General features: G+C 47.5%; 1 protein-coding gene across 1 annotated transcript in view; it reads left to right on the top strand.

The window, feature by feature from the left end:
* Window positions 1-19,512, top strand: part of T265_11208 (hypothetical protein) — a gene marked incomplete at both ends in the record, with an annotated part of 33,108 nt that continues 13,596 nt past the window's right edge. The window contains 7 exons of the mRNA XM_009177806.1: window positions 1-78; window positions 159-264; window positions 9,510-10,042; window positions 15,614-15,690; window positions 16,057-16,411; window positions 16,965-17,126; window positions 18,985-19,377. Coding sequence (XP_009176070.1) covers window positions 46-78; window positions 159-264; window positions 9,510-10,042; window positions 15,614-15,690; window positions 16,057-16,411; window positions 16,965-17,126; window positions 18,985-19,377 — 1,659 coding nt within the window. The remainder of the gene's footprint in view (window positions 79-158; window positions 265-9,509; window positions 10,043-15,613; window positions 15,691-16,056; window positions 16,412-16,964; window positions 17,127-18,984; window positions 19,378-19,512) is intronic.

Here is a 19,512-nt window from a genome sequence, read left to right as displayed (position 1 = left end):
GCATACGCTCCCGCCGCTCAGCTGTTTTCAAAACATTCACCTCAGATGGACAGGGCGGCTGTCCTGGCTGATTTCCAGGTAGGGGTTCTACTACGAGTGTTAGATGTTATTTGAACACTTGGCGTGATACTTAAGTGAACCCCCTATTACTTCTGCAGGCTCTCACAAGGATCGAGGACATTGAATACTGCATTTCATTACTGGAAACCCATCACTGGAATCTATCTGATGCAGTGACTGCTGCATTCAAAGAAGGCACTTGTGGTGAGAAGATTGTTCGGAAGGATTTTTTTCAATTTTGAATGGACATTGACTTTGGCGACCTTATGAATGGTCTCACTCACCCGCCTTGGGTTAGGACAAAAAACTAAAGATCTGGTTAGAAGGCTGTCTGAAAGCTGGCAATTCGTTGTGATGCCCGGGGAAGGGTCGGGAAAAACTAGCTCTATGACAGATTTTTAGATGACCGCTGGCTGACCGATTTAGTTTTTTCCGGGCCACAGCTCCTTCGAATTCCAATATCTATCCAGCTTTATAGATGCATACTTGTCTATTCGCACAAGTATGTGGGGCGTATCTGTCCTCATATAAAAGTGGACTTTTTTTATTTTTTCGGGATGTGTAGTGGCTTGTCCACCTGTCAAATTCCCCAGCGGAGCGGGCATATAGACGCCTGGATGGATAAAATAAGGACATCATGATAGTTTCAAACATGGCTGGCAGAGTTCATGACGAATCAGTATTCCTGAATGGGGCGACGTTCGTTTTAAATAGCTAATTGGTGCTTTGCTGGTATTCCTGACTGAAGTTGGTCTCACTGGCCTGTTGGGGATTGTCTTGAGGTCGTACAGGACCAGGGCGTGTCTGAAGCCTTTCTAGGGGGTCATTCATCAATGTGGACATCACTGACAGAACCTGTGGTTGCCAGACAAGACGCTCCAAATAGTATGCGTTCAACACGTTATACAGCAAAATACGTTTTTGAGGGGACTGTAAATCCTCGTTGTAGATTGATAATTCACTGTCATAAAAACACAAACTTAATATAATAAAACTTAAAACCCTAAATTAAAAGAGGAAAAGACTGAAGGGAGAGCGGCCCTGGCGCTAAGATCTACAACGACTGCCAAAACGTTTATTGTCGTCAACAATTGTCCATTTTTTGCCGTCATGATCTTGGTTGCCCAAACGTTTCCCATGGAGGCCGTACCGATCAGGTATTAGGATGTCACTACTCACGTGGTGGTGCAAACCCGCTTGTTGCCCTTGAGCGAACAGACCTTTTATCCGATGGTTCACTGCCGCATAACCATGGTTTATTTAAAAACCTTATTTAGGAGAAGGGAATAGGAGTTATGGAAAGGGACCTAGTGCTGGCCTGAGGCTCCTATACCTTCAGACGCTCGGACAATTAAGATAGAAACCGATGACAAGAAAGCCGTTGACATCGATTAGCAGCCGTATCTCACTGGCACAGTGAGAATCATGTGGTCCCTATTCCGGAAGGTGAGTTGCACGGACAGCATCCATACTTTCCCTAATTCATTTTCATTCCCGTCTGCTGAGCCAAAGGCTATCCACCTTTGTGCTCGCCCCTCTCTCAGTTGAGCACGGTAAATAGTAGTAGGAAAACCAAAGAGTCTGGTTCTGCCCAAAGGGACCTACTGCACGCAGCTGCCTCAGGAGTGTGGCTATAATGCTTTACCTGCGTCCTCGAGCGGGCTCGTCCCCATGCAACCGAGCAGGTATTGAGTCTGACCCCGAGAGGGATTTTTCAAGAAAACTTGAGCAACCGCTGGCTTTCGTTTCAGAGTCAAGGTTTCGCGTGCTACCGTAAGACGCTAGAAGCCTTGTCACAACAGGAGTCAAATTAACACCTCTGTGGTTACCACACTCACTGCGAGCACCCTTTTTAGGAATGGGCACTACATTTGATGCACTCCAGTTGTCTGGGGCGATCTCTTTCTCCCAGGTAGGCCCAAATTGGCTAGACGGACGCTGACTGAGAAGTCCACCGCCATCATTGAAAAGAACAGGTAGAACGTGGTCAGGACCAGCAGCGCGATGAAGCTTGAGTAGAGAGATACACACGGACACTCCCGAGGCTGAAGGTCCACCTTTCCGTTGAAAGCCAGGATTCTGGATTGGATTTAGTGGGTGGCCAGTTGAATTTCTCGAAGTACTATGCCCAGCGGATCATTGTGGATGTGTAGGCACCTCTAAATGATAGAATGAATGATGGGGTAGCATTAGTTCTCCCCCTCCGCTTTTATTGTTTTCCTCAAAATTAGGCTTTTAAATCAATCATGGGTTTACGGCCACGAAGCACTGATATAGTGCTGTCGGTGACGATGGTAGTGATAGATAGAGTGCTACTGGGATGAGGATGAAGAAGATTGGTTGTAGTTTGAATGGAAACGAATTAGGAGCTCTGTCCTCAACTTTCAGAGACGTTTGTCCGAGCCATCCGTCTCGACTAAATCTTCATTGAATGTAGTCGAGATCAGATCGTACTGCTGCTGTAAACGCCATACCAGCAACTTGATGGCGAACGCAGATTGAACACCGAATAACCAGGAGCCTGAAGATTGACAGAAAACGTTGATGGATTTCCATCGCTTAGGCGATGAAGAACTCTTTCGTTGCAGGCAATAGAGGCGCCCTGATTCGATCAGGCGGTCAAGAGGAGACAAGTGTCGGCGATAATATGTGCGCAAAAGACGGAACAACCGTCCCCTCACAGTGTCGTCTTGGGCTGAACAGTTCAAGCAATATTTCAGCTGGTTTCCTTCAAAACACCCGCCGAAAGAACTCATCAAGCCCGAATGAAATGTCGACATCAGCTCGCCATGACTATGAGAAATCCAGCGTAGACTATCGATACCTTAATGCAAGAAGGCACCTGGCCTGGATCGTCTGCATACTGCATCTTTCAAGGGAGGTGTTAAGTTGCTGGTGAATAGTTTGATGACTAATTTGTTCAGCTGTAGTACCCTTTCGATGTCTATCATACCACCAGAAGGAAGCACGAGGGCTGGGGTACTGCTAAGTTGCCCAAGCCTAGGCTGGGGAGTTCGAGGGGCAGAGATCGGGTTCGAACCACGGACCTCCCGATCAGTAAGTTCGCGCACCAACCACTTCAGTCATCTCGCCCCCGACCGTACTTCAGAAAATTGGGGACGGTAACAGAACACCACGAGTGGAGCTCCTCTACCGTCATCCCGGTCTTCAGAAAGGGCGCAAGATCCTCATGCGAAAACCATCGTCGCATCAGTCTGATGCCCGTCGCAGGTGCTCGCATTATTTTGTGCATGTTGATCGGAAAAGAGATTAGTGAGAATCATGCTCCATCACGAAGAAACGACTTCACCATGGTGTGACGATTTGCGCATCTCAGCGATCCATTGGAGGGTTGTACCCGCGGCACTCACAGAGCCTCTCCTACCAGGTTGGTTAATGGTTAAAGGTCTGATAAACACAGTCTCCTGGTCAGGTTGGGGGTCGGAACAAGTGTCGACTTGTTCCATAGAAATTGCAATGCATTTTCTGCCTAGTCTATCTAGCCGCCTTCAATGTCCGCACTCTAAAGCAAGCAGGACAACAAGCTGCCCTTCCTCTCACACTGGACTTGCTAGTCATTGATGTATGCTGTGTCTCGGAAACAAGAATTCAAGATGCAAGCACAGTGATTGAGCTAACCGCCCCATCAATCCAATTGCTTCCCGTAAAGAAAGCTTCCGGCAGCGCACCTCTGGTGATCCAGAAGCTGCTGCGGCGGGATGTGCAGGGGTTGATGTCGTCATAAGTCTCCGAGTGGAAGTATCCTTGCTTGACTGGATACCTGTTCGTCAGCCAACGTCTGTGAAGGAGTTGATAGATGTCTGTTTATCGTGCCCGCTTACGCTCCAACTGACTAACTCCGACGCCGTCAAAGACAGGTTTTAAGACCCCCTGAATGCCCTGCTGCGGCGAACTAAAAGCTCGGAGGTCGTGATGGTTGCTGGAGATGTGAATGCACCCTGTCTAGGTGTGGACATCCCAATAGTATCCCAGCCCACTTACAACTAACAATCCTCTTATGCCGCATCGGCCATCAGCCTTACTCACTGCATACAGCAGGGCGGGTAAGCGAAAAGAGGCCACTGCTGACGCCTCCCTCCTTTCTCTTCCACATGCTTCTTCCCCCTCTCCCCACCCAATTAATAACTCCCCTTGTAGGCCCATCACTTAGGACTGATGACCCCGTTCGTCGGTTTTGCGTGCAGCATCTGTTCGTCACGCGGTGCGACATTCTCAGGTATATTCAAATCAATAGACACCTAGTCTATCTAGCCGCCTTCAATGTCCGCACTCTAAAGCAAGCAGGACAACAAGCTGCCCTTCCTCTCACACTGGACTTGCTAGTCATTGATGTATGCTGTGTCTCGGAAACAAGAATTCAAGATGCAAGCACAGTGATTGAGCTAACCGCCCCATCAATCCAATTGCTTCCCGTAAAGAAAGCTTCCGGCAGCGCACCTCTGGTGATCCAGAAGCTGCTGCGGCGGGATGTGCAGGGGTTGATGTCGTCATAAGTCTCCGAGTGGAAGTATCCTTGCTTGACTGGATACCTGTTCGTCAGCCAACGTCTGTGAAGGAGTTGATAGATGTCTGTTTATCGTGCCCGCTTACGCTCCAACTGACTAACTCCGACGCCGTCAAAGACAGGTTTTAAGACCCCCTGAATGCCCTGCTGCGGCGAACTAAAAGCTCGGAGGTCGTGATGGTTGCTGGAGATGTGAATGCACCCTGTCTAGGTGTGGACATCCCAATAGTATCCCAGCCCACTTACAACTAACAATCCTCTTATGCCGCATCGCTATCTAGCCGCCTTCAATGTCCGCACTCTAAAGCAAGCAGGACAACAAGCTGCCCTTCCTCTCACACTGGACTTGCTAGTCATTGATGTATGCTGTGTCTCGGAAACAAGAATTCAAGATGCAAGCACAGTGATTGAGCTAACCGCCCCATCAATCCAATTGCTTCCCGTAAAGAAAGCTTCCGGCAGCGCACCTCTGGTGATCCAGAAGCTGCTGCGGCGGGATGTGCAGGGGTTGATGTCGTCATAAGTCTCCGAGTGGAAGTATCCTTGCTTGACTGGATACCTGTTCGTCAGCCAACGTCTGTGAAGGAGTTGATAGATGTCTGTTTATCGTGCCCGCTTACGCTCCAACTGACTAACTCCGACGCCGTCAAAGACAGGTTTTAAGACCCCCTGAATGCCCTGCTGCGGCGAACTAAAAGCTCGGAGGTCGTGATGGTTGCTGGAGATGTGAATGCACAAGTGGGCAGACTTGGTGTATCTGAGACTCAATTAGGAGGTCGACATGGATCGGACTCGGTACGTACGTACGGTTCTGTGTGCTAATCGCCGACTGTTTTTATACAGTACCGACTTCCGAAGCAGCCGAAGTCGTCTGGCCACATGGTGTCTCCCAGCCGCATACCTACCACAAACTCAACTCGATCACGTCGCCATTAGCTATTGATGGCGCGAATCAATAACTGACTCCCGGTCGTTTTGGAAAACATTCGTGGATTATGACCATGCACTCGTCCGTAGTGGTTTCTACGTACGTTTCACTGGGCCGCGTAAGGTGCGAACAAATTGCTTGGCAACTGAGAGACGGGCAGATCCGGATGTTGTACGAATTTGCCAGGATCGTCTTCTAGGGTCTCTTCCAAATTCCTCACCGTCAGATGTGAACGCATAGTTGGACGAGATTGCCGCCTCCATGCGTAGTGCTGGGAATTTTGTCTGTGGCACGGCACCATCAGGCGCACACAGCAGTGGATATCAGACCGAACGGTGGCACTGGTTAAATCTCGGAGAAATATCCCAGCATACGAAAAAATATCATCGTCAGGTGAAAGTGAGCATGCGAGTCAATTGTGAAGGGTGGTGGCCAAAGAGTTGGAAGAGGCCCAGGAAGCCGATAATGTCCGGAGGTTATTTCAGTTGATCCGTGCGCCCGGTCCCCGGAAACCACCTGTAAGCGAAACCATCAAGGATAGAAATGGAGTGAACATCTCGAATAAAGAACGCTCGGCCGATGGGCCGAATACTTCGAACAACAACTGTCGTGGCCACCAGCCGGCACTCATCTAGAGCCCATAGATGAAGTAGAACCCTGGACGGTGAACGTGGAACCACCTACGGCCTCGGAGGTTTACGACTGCATATGTTCTCTCAAGCGTCACCGAGCTCCCGGTCCGGATGACCTTCCATCCGCATTGTTCAAAGGTCCTCAGTCAATGCTTGTCTGATCTGTTTGCTTGCATTTTGGAAGAGGAGTCTATCCCAGACAACTCAGGAGTCGGTGATGGTGCCCATTTTCAAACAGGAGCTCGTGGCAACCATGGGGGGGGGTCAGCTTGACCGCGGTTGTAACGAGACTGTTGGCGTCACTGGTGCTTCGTCGCCTTACGGTGGCCCGTGATACACTGACTCGAGAGCAGCAAGTGTGATTCCGGCCTGGTAGAGGTTGCGTTGACCAAATCTTCACACTTCGTCAGGTGCTAGAACAACGCCATACGTATAAACGACCCACAATTCTAGTATTCCTTGATTTCCGAGGCTCATCGACTCGGTTGATCGATTAGTTCTTGACGCGCTTGCCCACCGAGGAATGCCCCGGAAGTTTGTGAACATAATACGTTCTTTGTATTCTCAGACTTCTGGACGTGTGAGAGTGTACGGTGAGCTATTCAAAATCTTCTGTACACAAAGCGGTGTCCGTCAGGGGTGCCCGCTCTCTCCATTCTTTTAATTTCGTGATCGATGAGCTAGTGAGACGAACGCCGGAAGGTCTCCAAAACCCTGGTGTTAAAATAGCCTGTTAAGGAAACCTTGTCGATCTGGAGTACGCAGGCGATATCGTTCTCATCTTGCTTGGGGATAAGTTGCAGGTGTTTTCGGATGAACTGACCAAAGTCATCCCGTCCTTTCGTATGCACTTTGCACCCACAAAGTGCAAAGTCATGCGCATAGACGTGCAGTCACTGAGTGCGCCACTTAAAACCCAGGAAGAAATACTGGAAGTTGTAGTACGTTTTGTCTTGGAACTTGTACTAGTTTTGATTGAAGTATGACTGATCAGGTCAATGCACGAATCTGCAAGGCCCGGGTCGCGTTTGCTAATTTGAGACACCTATGGCGTCAGAATGGTTTATCCCTGAATCTCAAAGGACGTGTGTTTCAAGCTACAGTGCGGGTCGTTTTGTTGTGTGGCTGTTAGACTTGGTTTATTCGAGAAGCGGAATGGAGACGTGTTCAGTTATTATACAATTGTTGTTTCAGAACCATTGAAACATCGATGGTGAACACTGATGTCATGCTGTTGATGATGATAGTGATGATAGTTTCAAATTACTACCTAGCGTGATTACTTATAGTACGAGGTCTTGCAGCTCCTCAACTTACTGCACCCCTTTAGCCTTGTTCCAGCCAGTGTAGCCCGCGGTATGCTATTGCCTTCAATGCGTAGCTACCCAATATCCAAAGCAACTGAACATGCCATCGCCCCTAATGCCTGGGCGTGTCTCCCACTCCCGCTTCGCGCTGATCGAAAATGTAGCAGCTGGGACCAGTGTACCTATGGTACATGGTTTATAGTTGATAAATTGATAACTGATTGATTGGCCCAATAGATTCTTGACCCTCAAGGCACTGTACGCCGATTCCCGCGGTCTCGTGAACTCTCGCCTGGGTCCACTACATCAAATAGTGCAGATAAGGCCGTCCTTTCTCACCCTTCACTGTCCCCACTGATATGATTATGGAAGACTCACTCCAAGCCTCTAGTACCTGTGGGATCGAATGCTACCAGGGCACTCGCTCACAGGTATTTAAACGCTGAAAAATGGTTCTTGGATCCAATGCCGTCGTGGTGCAAATAATAAGTGATCTAAGTAATTCTGCCTTATGGTTTGTTTTGCGTTTCACACGTAAAGGGCTGTAAAGGGCTGCCGCGAGACTGGGTGGGTTAGAACCCTAAACTAATTTTCACGGATGAGCAAATTAAGATAGTAGACGAATTTGTCTATCTGGGCAGATGTATCAGCTGAGGGGGTCTCATGAATAATGATATTTCTATTCGGATAGGGAAGGTCGATGCAGCTTTTGTGAGCCTGCACCACCTGTGGCATAGGTTTCATAAGCTTACCTCTCAAGGTTCGAGCTTACAAACCTGCAGTACGCTTTGTAGTGTTATGTGGGTCAGAAGCCTAACCGCTGCGCGCTGAGTACATCAAAAGACTTCTAGTGTTTGACGGTAAGCGTCTTCAGAGAATTGCCTGAGTCTGGTGGGAACACTACATCACCACTGCTGAAGTATGTCGAATAGTCTTCGGAAGAAATAACTCACCCACAATACATGAGCTGATCACACTGCATAGGTTGCGCCAATTTGGCTACGTGATCTATATGCCACTCGACCGGTTTTTTTTCGCACAACCACGCGAAGGGTGGAAACGAGCCAGGGTAGGTCAGGCAATGACTTCGGCTCGAGACAGCTCAGTGATTAATGTGTCAGCTTAAGGGCTGGAACGTCCGTGGTTCGAACCCAACCTAAGCATCCGGACTGCTCCTGGCAGTATCCCTGCCCTCGTGCAGCTAGGCACCGAAAGGTTGTTGCAGCTGAACGATTTATTATTTTATTGAGTAATGACTTGGCAGTGATTACCGGCCAACTCAGCTGCGCTGATCATTGCCGTCTCCCTGGATGGGGACCCCGAGACGGGACACACCAGCGATTGGAGACATTGTCTGACAGCTTCAATCGCGCGCTCAATGGCGCGCATATATTCTAGCGGTTGACTTCAGTATGTAGCTTTCTATCGATTTCTCCAGTCAAAGGTCAACTAACTAACTAAGTAGCTAACCAACTGAAAAAATCGTTCAGCTGTAACACCCTCCTGGTGCCTAGCGGCCATGCCACCCAAAGGAAGCACGAGGGCTGGGATACTGCCCGGTTGCCCAAGCCTAGACAGTAGAAGTCGAGAGGTAGAGGTTGGGTTTGAACCACGGACCTCCCAGTCAGTAAAGTCGCGCTCTAACCACTTGAGCCATCTCGCCCCAAGCTAACTAACTAAACTAAACCCAAAACCGAACGAGCCGATTTTCTGGACCGGTAATTTGGTTTAGAGATTTGAAGCAACACTACAGGACTAGCCTATATGCCCAGCTCGCTTCCCTTGACAGGGTCCGATAGCTGTTGATTATTGTTGGCTAGCAGGTAGTGTTGGCAGATATGGTCGTGAGGTGAACAGATTAATGTGAGTGCATCTTTACCCCGACCTGTGATGTGTAGACACTGACTGAAAGTGTGCGCACTCGGTATCGTTTGTATTGTTCTCTCCATTGGTGAATACAACCATGGTGGTTGGAGTTTTCAAATCGATTGTAAACATCTTGTAGCTACAAAATTTCGCACTGTGCTTATGAGTGTACCATCCCTCTCCTGTTGTAGATGCTGATATTGATGTCACTGCTTTGGGATCCGCTTCCTCCCCACCTGAACACCCTCCATCTCCGGTGATGAGTAGGTCTGCTGTCATCGACCAACCCAGAGTCAGATGGAACTCCTCTGAGCAACGCGCCTCGTCTCCTAGTGCCGACCCTTCGTTTACCACTCTTGGTACCTCTTCAGTTCCAGGAACCGGCAGCCAGACAAATCCTTCTGGTCCACCAGCAACTGATGCAGCTACTGGACCACTGTTTTCATCCAGTTCAGTCCGACTTCTGCAATTTGACATCCAGCTTGACATACCTTCATCGGTAAAAGAAGACGAACCACGAAGTGTTCATGAGCGCTTCACATTTCCAGATACAGAGACTGTAGGTTCGTTGAAGCGACACTTCGTGGAAGCGCATTTGACGGAACTAACCTTGTTAGCTACTTCACCCGAATGGGCTTCCGTTTTCCCTGAAGTGACCTCAAAACGTTTGGTTTCTCATCTGACTTTTGAGGGCTCCGGTACCCAGTGTTTTACGGATGACTCAGTGAGTTAGCTGAAATTTACTGGTTGACATTGCTTATTGGTTGATTTTATCGTCTGGTGCTCCCGTTCTTGTGTCCTTGGTTGGCAATTTGCTGACTAATCGAAAGTCTTTTTGTCCGTAAGAAATTGAGGGGACACAACTAATCTACCTTCTTGGTGCCTCAATCCTCGGAATATTTGGAGCTTTTTCCGATTGATTACTGGTTTGAGCCTCAACTGCCTTCCCAATAAAACGTCTTCCAGGTATTTGGCGGCGACTTTGCAGTTCTCATGAAGCTAGAACCTTCATGCGTATGAATTATAATGATATTGTGATATTTTTTTATACCTGTGCATGCTAGCTCAGTGTGGATGCTCTATCTCCTGACGTATTGCGAATGTTATTTTCCATCTACACTTGGTTCGCTATTAAAGCTCATCAGTAGCGCTTTTTGGTCGTTCCGGGTTTTGAACCCCGACCACCTAATGTACGAGACAAATGAATTTCAGCACCACTCCACCAGTAAACCATACAAGTAAGTTGTGCTTTCTGAATTTTATGTAGAGCACCACATCCACATCACACCATACCGGGTGAGTTGAGTCCCGGGGTCCCCATCCAGGGAGGCGGCAGTTACCAACCCAAGTTCACTGGTTAGTGTTTTCGTACTTCGTTGCCAGGTTGTGCACCGTCTACCTCTTGGTCGCTTCCACTCAGCGTACGGCTGGGCGAGGTGACCCGGTAGTTAGCGCGAATTTACTGACCTGAAGGTTCGTGGTTCGAATCCGATCTCTGCATCTTGACTTCCTCTATCTAGGCTTGGGCAACCTGGCAGTATCCCAGCCGTCGTGCTTCCTTGGGGTGGCATGGCAGCTGGACACCGGAAGGATGTTACAGCTGAACGATTATTATTGTTACTTATCATTAGGGCCGGGCGAAAAGAGCTCCTCGAAGCAGACGGTCTTCTGGTATGTGGAGTACATGTCCTAGCCGTTGTAACCTATGAAGTGTGAGTATTTCATCCATTGTTGGAGAATTCCTTCTTGCTAAAACCATCTGGCGTACCACAGCATTGCTAATCCGATGTTCCCATCAGATCTGACCGATGCTTTGGAGACACTGATTGTCGAACACTGACATCTTCCGTATCTCCTCTGCGCGTGGGAGCCATGCTTCTGATTCCCAAAGTAGTATGGATCGCAACACCACACTGTAAACTCTGCCATTGACAGACAAACTGACGTTGCGCCGGTGCTATAGGTGTCGGAGGTTGGCAAAGCTGATCTACCCTTCCCGATTCGAGAAGCATTTTCATCTCCAGCTAGTCCAGCGGAACTTATACAACTGCCCAGTTGAACAAATTTATCTACCACGTCGATTGGCCCACTTGCAATTTTGATGTGTGGGTATGATCCCACCCGGTCTTGTAGCAGTACTTTTCAGTTTGCAGGTGTGGAGCGCATGCCAAACCGTGCGTCGGAGTTATTCAGTTTATTTAGAATCGTTTGTATTAGGGAAGGGTCTGAACCAAGGCGAGTAATGTCGTCTGCAAACTCAATGTCTGTGTGGGAATGTTCCGGGAGCATTTGGACTCCCGAGGCTTCAGAGGCAGACAGAAATACCAAGCAGCATATTAATAACAAAGTTAATGAATAAAGGGAAAAGAGGTCAGCCTTGTCTTACGCCACTGAACGTGGTTAACCCAGGCGAAAGCTTACCGCATACTCGCACGCGCCCACAGGAGTCTGCATGCTGTGCTTTCAAAAGTGACAGAAATTTGAACGCCAGACACTGACAAAGTTTCTGACGATCGGCAAAATCAAAAGCAGTCTCCAAATCAAGAAAAACGACCAACACGGGACGTCTGAAGGATTGGCGCTGTTCAAGGATTCGTCTCCGGGTAAAGATATGGTCGATGCATCCTCGACCAGGGTGAAACTCAGTTTGATTCTCACGAATCCGTCTCTCCCGATAATCAATCAACCTGCGCAAAATAATGCCAGGCTTATACCACGATGGTTTTCACATGACGTTCTTGCTCCCTTTTTGAAAACGGGGGTGGCACTCGAGGAGCTCCATTCGACTGGTATTCTATTTTTGTTCCGAGTCTTCTACGGTATGGTTGTCAGACTCTTCACCAGGACCTCGCCACCTTCTTTTGAGGAGCGCGGACTGTAGACCATCCTGGCCAAGTGCCTTGTCGCGCTTCAGAATTGAAATCTCACGCTGGATTTCGGTTGCTGATGGTGGGTTGGTGTCAATGTTCCATTCGAGCCCGCTTGGTTCTTCCAGTGGTTGTGTTGGAGAAGACCAGCTGAACTGTTCTTTGAAGTACTCAGCCCACCACTCAGGATGACGTCTTTCGCATATTTTTCACTTTCTTTCGCTTCCTTTTGACCGGTTGATCCAGTCAGTTGAAACAGGTCGCGGCTGTTTCCTGCAGCGAAAGCTTTCATCTTCTGGGCCTTCAGAATCCACCAACGTTCCTTCATTCTCCCTTATTAACCGGTGTTTGAGGGATCTGCATGCACTATCGTAGCCACTGGTTCCTGGTATGGCCTTCCTGGCAGCAATAAGATCTGCTGATCTCAAAGATATCCAGTGTTCATTCGGTCGAGTCGGATGGCCTGGACAAAAAGCTGTGAAAGCTGATATCACTGTTTCCTTAATTTGCTTCCATTCAACCTCCAAGCAATCGTCGTCCACATGACTGCGTTTCCAGTAGCTTTCTAGCCAGATCCCCTCGATACTCTTCAACAACTGAAACTTGTCGAAATTGACGAACGGGCATGCTCTTTTCTGGCACGCGTAATGCTGACAGAAAGCGAAGTGTTAACCGGACCCGCATGTTGGCGTGATCAGAGTCAAGTTGTGTACTCAAGAGGAACGACAATCTTCAACTGAGGCTCTTCATCGGTAACTGATAGCAAGCACCGATAAAATGCACTGTTTACCGCACTGACCTGCGTTGATCTTAATCGAGCCAGACAACCACACAGCGCAAAGAAGACAGTCTACTGGGACCTAGTCCAGTAAGGCGCTTTCATACTTGGGGGCTAAGTGCAACTCCTACACCGTAGGTGCCACGATCCATTGCACCAGGATTATCAGATACCTTAAGAGTGAAATGTGAACCCTCTGAGCTCGTCTTAGACGGCTTGAGGGGTCTTGTCTGATTACTCATAGTACAGAGTCTCGCTGTTCATGTTCTGACTGCTCGCCTTCGGCTTTCCTGACATGGTTGCACATTGGCGAACAAAGTTCCAGACAATGTAACTCGCCTGATCATTGCAGAAATGAAGTCCGACCACGACGTCGAGGCGGAAGCTTTTGGGCGGCAAGGTGCTGAACACTCCTCTACAGCCGATTTAGCCTTGGGGCTCATCAGGTAGGTGCAGTCTTTGTGGTTCCATCAACTTTACGTTCTACTTCAACATAAGGAACTGCACCTACCTGATCACCATCAAGAAATGCAACACCGTTCGTCGATTGGCGAAGTGTTTTCAGTTACCTTATGAGCAGTGTTCCGTGGACAAAGGAATCCTAACATTCGTTACTCGATACCATGGCATTTCGAAAATGTAGTGTATCTAGTTGCACATCATGCTGTCGCACGTGCATTCAGGTTCAATGTGAGTGCATAGAAGTCATGTAGAAAAAGGCGTGTGGTATTTTGTAATAAAACAAAATTTTCTGCAATATTTAAACTGTGCGGCGTCTTGGTCCGGTTCAGCTATTGCGTAAATTTTGAAATATTGTTGAGAGTGAGACAAAGTGTGCGTTGCTATTGAGGTGGGAAGCCTAAAATACGGGGCTTACTTTCTCTGTCAAGCTTATGCCGCACAATCGTTGTACGGTCTTGTTTTTTTAAACAGTACGGGGCGACGAATCATTCCATAGGAAGGTCATCGCTATCGCTTGTGTTACTGTCCGCAGTGATTATGGTGATCATGACAATCTGGATCAAACCGTCTGCGTAGACCGGCCGCTGATTTGTCGCACAGCTTCCAGTGGCCGGTCAGTTATTTTGTCCACGATAGCCTCCTCTTTTATCGAGCTACAGTGATTACGCTTCCTATAGAAACCATTATAAGAAGCGTCCATGCTGGAGGAGGTTTGTCTTCGCTCCTAAGTTTTTCACCGTATGAGAGAGCTCTCAACCAGAATGCATATGCTGTGTTTCCCGAATAGCCCAGTCGTTATTTATAAATGCCTGGAGGTCCCTTTTACGACGCTTCATTTGTGATCACCGGTGGTCGACTCCACTACATTCCGGTTATGGCGCTTATGTATTGAGTTTCCATGTTTCTGTTAGCAACAGTGGGAGTCTTCACACCTTCAACAGCACTTCGAATTCACTGTATTGAATTAGAGAACGTGAACGTCATTAAGGACCATGTGAACTCACCGACAAGCGCCGAGTTACGACACTTGATACTGCGGCCGGTTCCTTCTGTGGTTGTGGCGAAGAAATCCGAATATTGAGGTTCACAGCAACGTTAAAGGTCGCAATCGGTCTCACTCTGCAGCAAACAATGAGTTATTACTATACCGGTACCTGGCCTGGCTCCAACCCATCTGGGACGGCAGTGCAGAGGACCCATATCATTCGATAAATGGGGCTATTCACACTCAGTTAGTTTCTACAAGGTAGTAACAAATGAAAATTTCAAACAGATCCGATACAGTTCAAATGGAAATTGAAGCAAACTACTCTGGACACGTTTTGGACGTAAGATTTGTGTTTCGGGCTCATTGGTGGAAGTTCACTTAAACTGAATGATCTCTTCGATCTCATGGATGTATTCTTCAAATATGGTTCACTACCATACTAATCGTGATTAGCTTTATAGGTGAAACTAGGGACTTTGATATATTTTGATATTGGTGTGATTCGTTTAGTGGCCTGGTTAGCTGATTTCTCAGAGTATGTCGTTAGGTTAAGGTTAACCGGTGACGACGACTTCTCAGAATCTTTGTTGAGTAACCTTCTTGTGGTCGTACTAGGGAATCCCTTAGCAAGCTGCCTGGACAATCATCATCTCGCAATTTCTACGCTATACCTCACAATGTTGATTTCTACCGGCTGGCTTCTGACACGTATGGGCTGATAGCACTAATGCAGAGCGAAGACCTCTGCGGAGGGTGCAAGTCATGACCTGACAGCGGAATGTTGAGTTGGCTACGGTCTGTGGCTTCTAAGGTTCGGTTCAATCCATTGATTAACGTGACCACAGCTGAAACTTTTGTGGCTAGTACGTGTTTCAAGACCCCACTATCTTGCCCCAGGATGACGGTTTGAGCTAACACTTGAACTTCGGCTGATGGTTCAACGTGGTTGTGAATGACTGTTATGCTATCATGAGATTAAATTTAATGTTAGCATTTCGATCACTACGAGCGATTTCCAGGGGTGTATTTGCTTCTTTTGTTGCTTTTCAAAAGAAAATACGGATGGTCCAGAAATTGTGGTCCACCAACGCGTATCACCGTGTAAATGTTTTACTTAATCTGTGTTACCGAATTAGCCAACGGTCACTTGTCTGTATTTATTGTTAATAATAGTTGAATATATTTTTACCTTTCGTGTAGGTAACCTTGCGCGAATTACATCTGCCCACTTCCACCGTATTGTCTGCACGGTTGGTGCGGAGCTCCCGATCTGCAAGGTACGTCGTTATTCCAACTTTTGTTTACTGTTTACGCCTCATGGTTTCTTGTTCAACCTGGATTACCGTTATCTTTGATATTTTATAAATAGCCTTCTCCAGCGGTTTCTGCTACATCCCCATACTTGGCGTATTCAAAGCATTCACTCTGCTATCGAGAAATTGTGGGGCTCGAGCCTTCGGCTGCATTTTATGCAAGTCTCGGTCTAAGTATGCTGACGTAATTCGACGAGATATAAGAAGTAATATGGTATATATATATATATATATATGTACATATATATATATATATACATGTATGTGTGGTATGTATATGTTACAGATTCCATAATCCTATGTAGACTGTCCGATCTGCCACGTTTTCAGCCCACAAACGACCCACCCCTCACCGATCGAACTCCAAGTTTTGGTTCCCTATGAAGATGACTCCACCGGCCAGTCAGCAATTGAATTTCGCTCCTACTCACTCCGTCTGCTGCCCCATTGGCGCCTTAATCAGCTACGCCAGGACGTTGCCGGATTGACAGAAATCCCAGTTGCTCGTCAGTCTTGGTTTGTTGCCCCATCTACCAGCCCAAAACCATTGTCTCATTCCGATTCTCCGCTCACTCGACTCGTAGATGCTCTGTCATGTCCAAACACGAACGGTTTTGACAAACACTCTGCAAATCCCTCTCTACTGGAGCTTGGACTTCGACCAGAAACTCCTTACAAATTATACGTAAGTTGGTTTACATTCACCGAACTGCAAAGGAGGTCCTTGCGTCAAGCTTTCAGTCAGTCCCTGGTATGTTCTGGGTTGTGCGTTGTTGATCGTGGCGATGATGATGAGTACCGTGGGTCGTTACGAAGTACTGGAATTCCGTAACTTCGATTGATCTATCATCTGCCGTTATCAACCCTCTCCGCCTACTTTGGTCTTATCACTATTGCCCTTAGGGTAGCAAACCACATGAGTTCCCAAAGTTGTCGACATCTCCGCTTTAGATTATTAAATCCTTAACAGGTCTTGTTATGGCATTATGACTGCACCGGTTATGGTTGCTAGAACAAGTTAATTGCATAAGACGCATTGTTTTATCTGTTTTTCGAATGTACTTACCCATTAGTTTGCTCGAGCGCATTCGATATCTCAGCCTGTGATTGACGCACAACGTTCTTCTTTCCGTGTTGATATTGAAAACTTCCTGAATATTTGCATATCTGAGTTGAACTAATAATCTTTCATGACTATGTTCGTTACGCTCAGCTGCTGGTTTTTATTTTTTCTGTAGCTGACGCCACGGCAGAGGACTGTATCGTCTACGAACGTTGTCGCGAGTCCTAAAGGTTCCACTGTCCCAACAACGAATGCGCGACAAACGATTCCGAAAGCGTTTTCGGGGCGAAAAGCAACTCACCCTAGACCCGCTGAGCGGACAGATGACAACGAAAAAGTAAGCCATCTGCCTCGTTCACCCCCAAATGCTCATAAAAGTGAGAATTGATGGATTCGCCTTTGTAATTACTCTCTCCCACACTAACCCAGCTTGATCAGTTTGACCGTACGTCCCAAGCGGTTTGTTGATCGGCAATGGAAGGGATTGATAAGCTTGTCTCATCTTGATTCATCGTAATTGCTCACAGTACAGTTTAAAAAAAAACTGGAGACCACGTAACAGAACGTGAAGTAGCTGAACCGTTTCCGAACCGCCACTTGCGAACACTCCAGCTCCTTCCTCATTTCTCAATCGGTCTTTTTTGTAAATAAAGTCAATTTCGAGAAGCACTGTACAACGGTTTCATCCTTATCGTGAATTATCAGCTGTACACAACCCATACATCTGCAGGGTGATTCAAACCCACACCGTCCGGCCACAAGCGACTGATCGTTCGTTTGACTCACCCTTAGAGAGGGTATTGCCTCGCGCAGCTTTCTGTCACGCAGTTCACATCACATTGTCACTTGTTGAATGTATCCTCGAGTGACCAGTTCTCAGATGGAGGGTTCACATAACTTGCCATTATTGCGACTATCAATTGAACTGAAAACATGGTTCTGTTTTGACAGCTTTGGGCTGTTTCGTACAGAACCACTTGCTTGCTGACCATCTCAAGCAGTTGAAGATTTTTAATTGGGTCTGAAACATTTGGTTTCAACCGGTTGTTGACTTGTTCAGACGGTGATCCGACTACTGGTAGATGGTGAACGCATTTTTTCCGAACTTGGTGATTTTCGCAGAGGTGTACACCTAGTCTGGGTGACCTCCAGTCCTTGTTTTGTCACTGGCTTTCTTAGAATTCAAGAAATAGTTACACAAACCATTGTTTCTCCAAACTGACGACCCAGTGTATGAATCCGAGTCTTTTCAAGAGAAACGTGCTCTTCCCGTCAGCAGGCGAAGTTGCTACGTCAGAGACTAGTGCACTCTGTTGATGTCTTTTGTGTGACGTCGACCTATGTGTAGTTTCCTTTAAAGTTTTCCGCGCCTATTGCCTCAATCGAGCGACCAAGTTTACGATTTTTTTACACGGATGCTAAAAATAGCTTACTTTTTGTCATCAGTTAAGTCGATCAATTGATCTAAGGTGATTATCGACCAGAACTCCCTAGTTGAGTGGTCGTCACGAGGAAAGGATCTTTTTGGTCCGCCCATAGTTTCAGACCCGCAGTTTAAAGTGATTTGCCATTGCGGAAGGTTGCGAAAAATTGCCAAAGCTTTACTGTTTTTTTTTCTACCGAATTTGATTCTAAAAATGTAACTGTTGGGAAATCTCCCGTCCTTTTGTGCAACTGTTTTGACTGTTGATTTAAGCGGTCATAGTTAGGCCGAATAGGAATACTAACGGGGATTGGAATAGTAAGAAAAGAATAAAGAATGATTGTCGAAAAGCGATGATATTAGTGACGGCAATATTTGTGGCTGGAATGGAATAAGAATTACGAATGGGAATGAATCATTACAATACGACAGTGAGAAGGCACCAGGACCGGACGGTCTGTATCCAGCCCTCTTCAAAGAAGGCGGAAATTCCCTGGTGACCCACTTGACAAAGCTTATTGGTGCTATATGGGGCGAAGAGAAAGTGCCTGCAGAATGGGGCATGTCAACGATTATCCCCATCTTCAAAAAGGGTATGAGGACGCAATGTGAAAACCACCGTGGCATCAGTCTGTTAGCTGTGGCATCGAAGGTGCTCTCCGGCCTTATCCTTCGAAGGTTGACTGAACACAGAGAGAGGCAGATCCGTGAAAACCAAGCTGGGTTCCGTCCTGCAAGAGGTTGCATCGATCATATCTTCACCCTCCGACAGATTCTGGAACAGCGACACTGCTTCCAGCAACCAACAATGGTTGTTTTTCTTGATCTGAAAACTACCTTTGGCTCTGTTGACCGCCAAGCACTATGGCAGTGTTTGCGGAGCAAAGGTGTCCCCCGTAAATTCTTGACCCTCATTAAGGCGTTGTACGCCAACTCCCGCGGCCGTGTACAGGTCTACGGGAAGCTCTCTCCTGAGTTTACCACATCAAGTGGTGTCCGACAGGGCTGTCCTCTTTCACTTTTCCTCTTCAACTTCGTCATTGATACGATCATGGAAGACTCACTACCAGCCTCTAATGCCTGTGGGGCCGAAGTGCTCCCTGGGCCTCCGCTCACAGACATCGAGTACGCTGACGACATAGCTCTTCTGGGATCTGATCCCGTTGTAATGAAAACAATACTAAATAATCTAAATAATTCTGCCTCGCGGTTCGGCACGCGCTTCCCACCTGCAAAGTGTAAAGTGCTACTGCAAGATTGGGTGGGCTCGTACCCTAGCCTCGTGCTTGCGGATGAACCG

This window comes from Opisthorchis viverrini (assembly GCF_000715545.1).
Source record: "Opisthorchis viverrini unplaced genomic scaffold opera_v5_457, whole genome shotgun sequence".
Classification (NCBI taxonomy): Eukaryota; Metazoa; Platyhelminthes; class Trematoda; order Opisthorchiida; family Opisthorchiidae; genus Opisthorchis; species Opisthorchis viverrini.
Note: the sequence above shows the minus strand (reverse complement) of the source record. Positions and strands in the feature narration are given on the sequence as shown.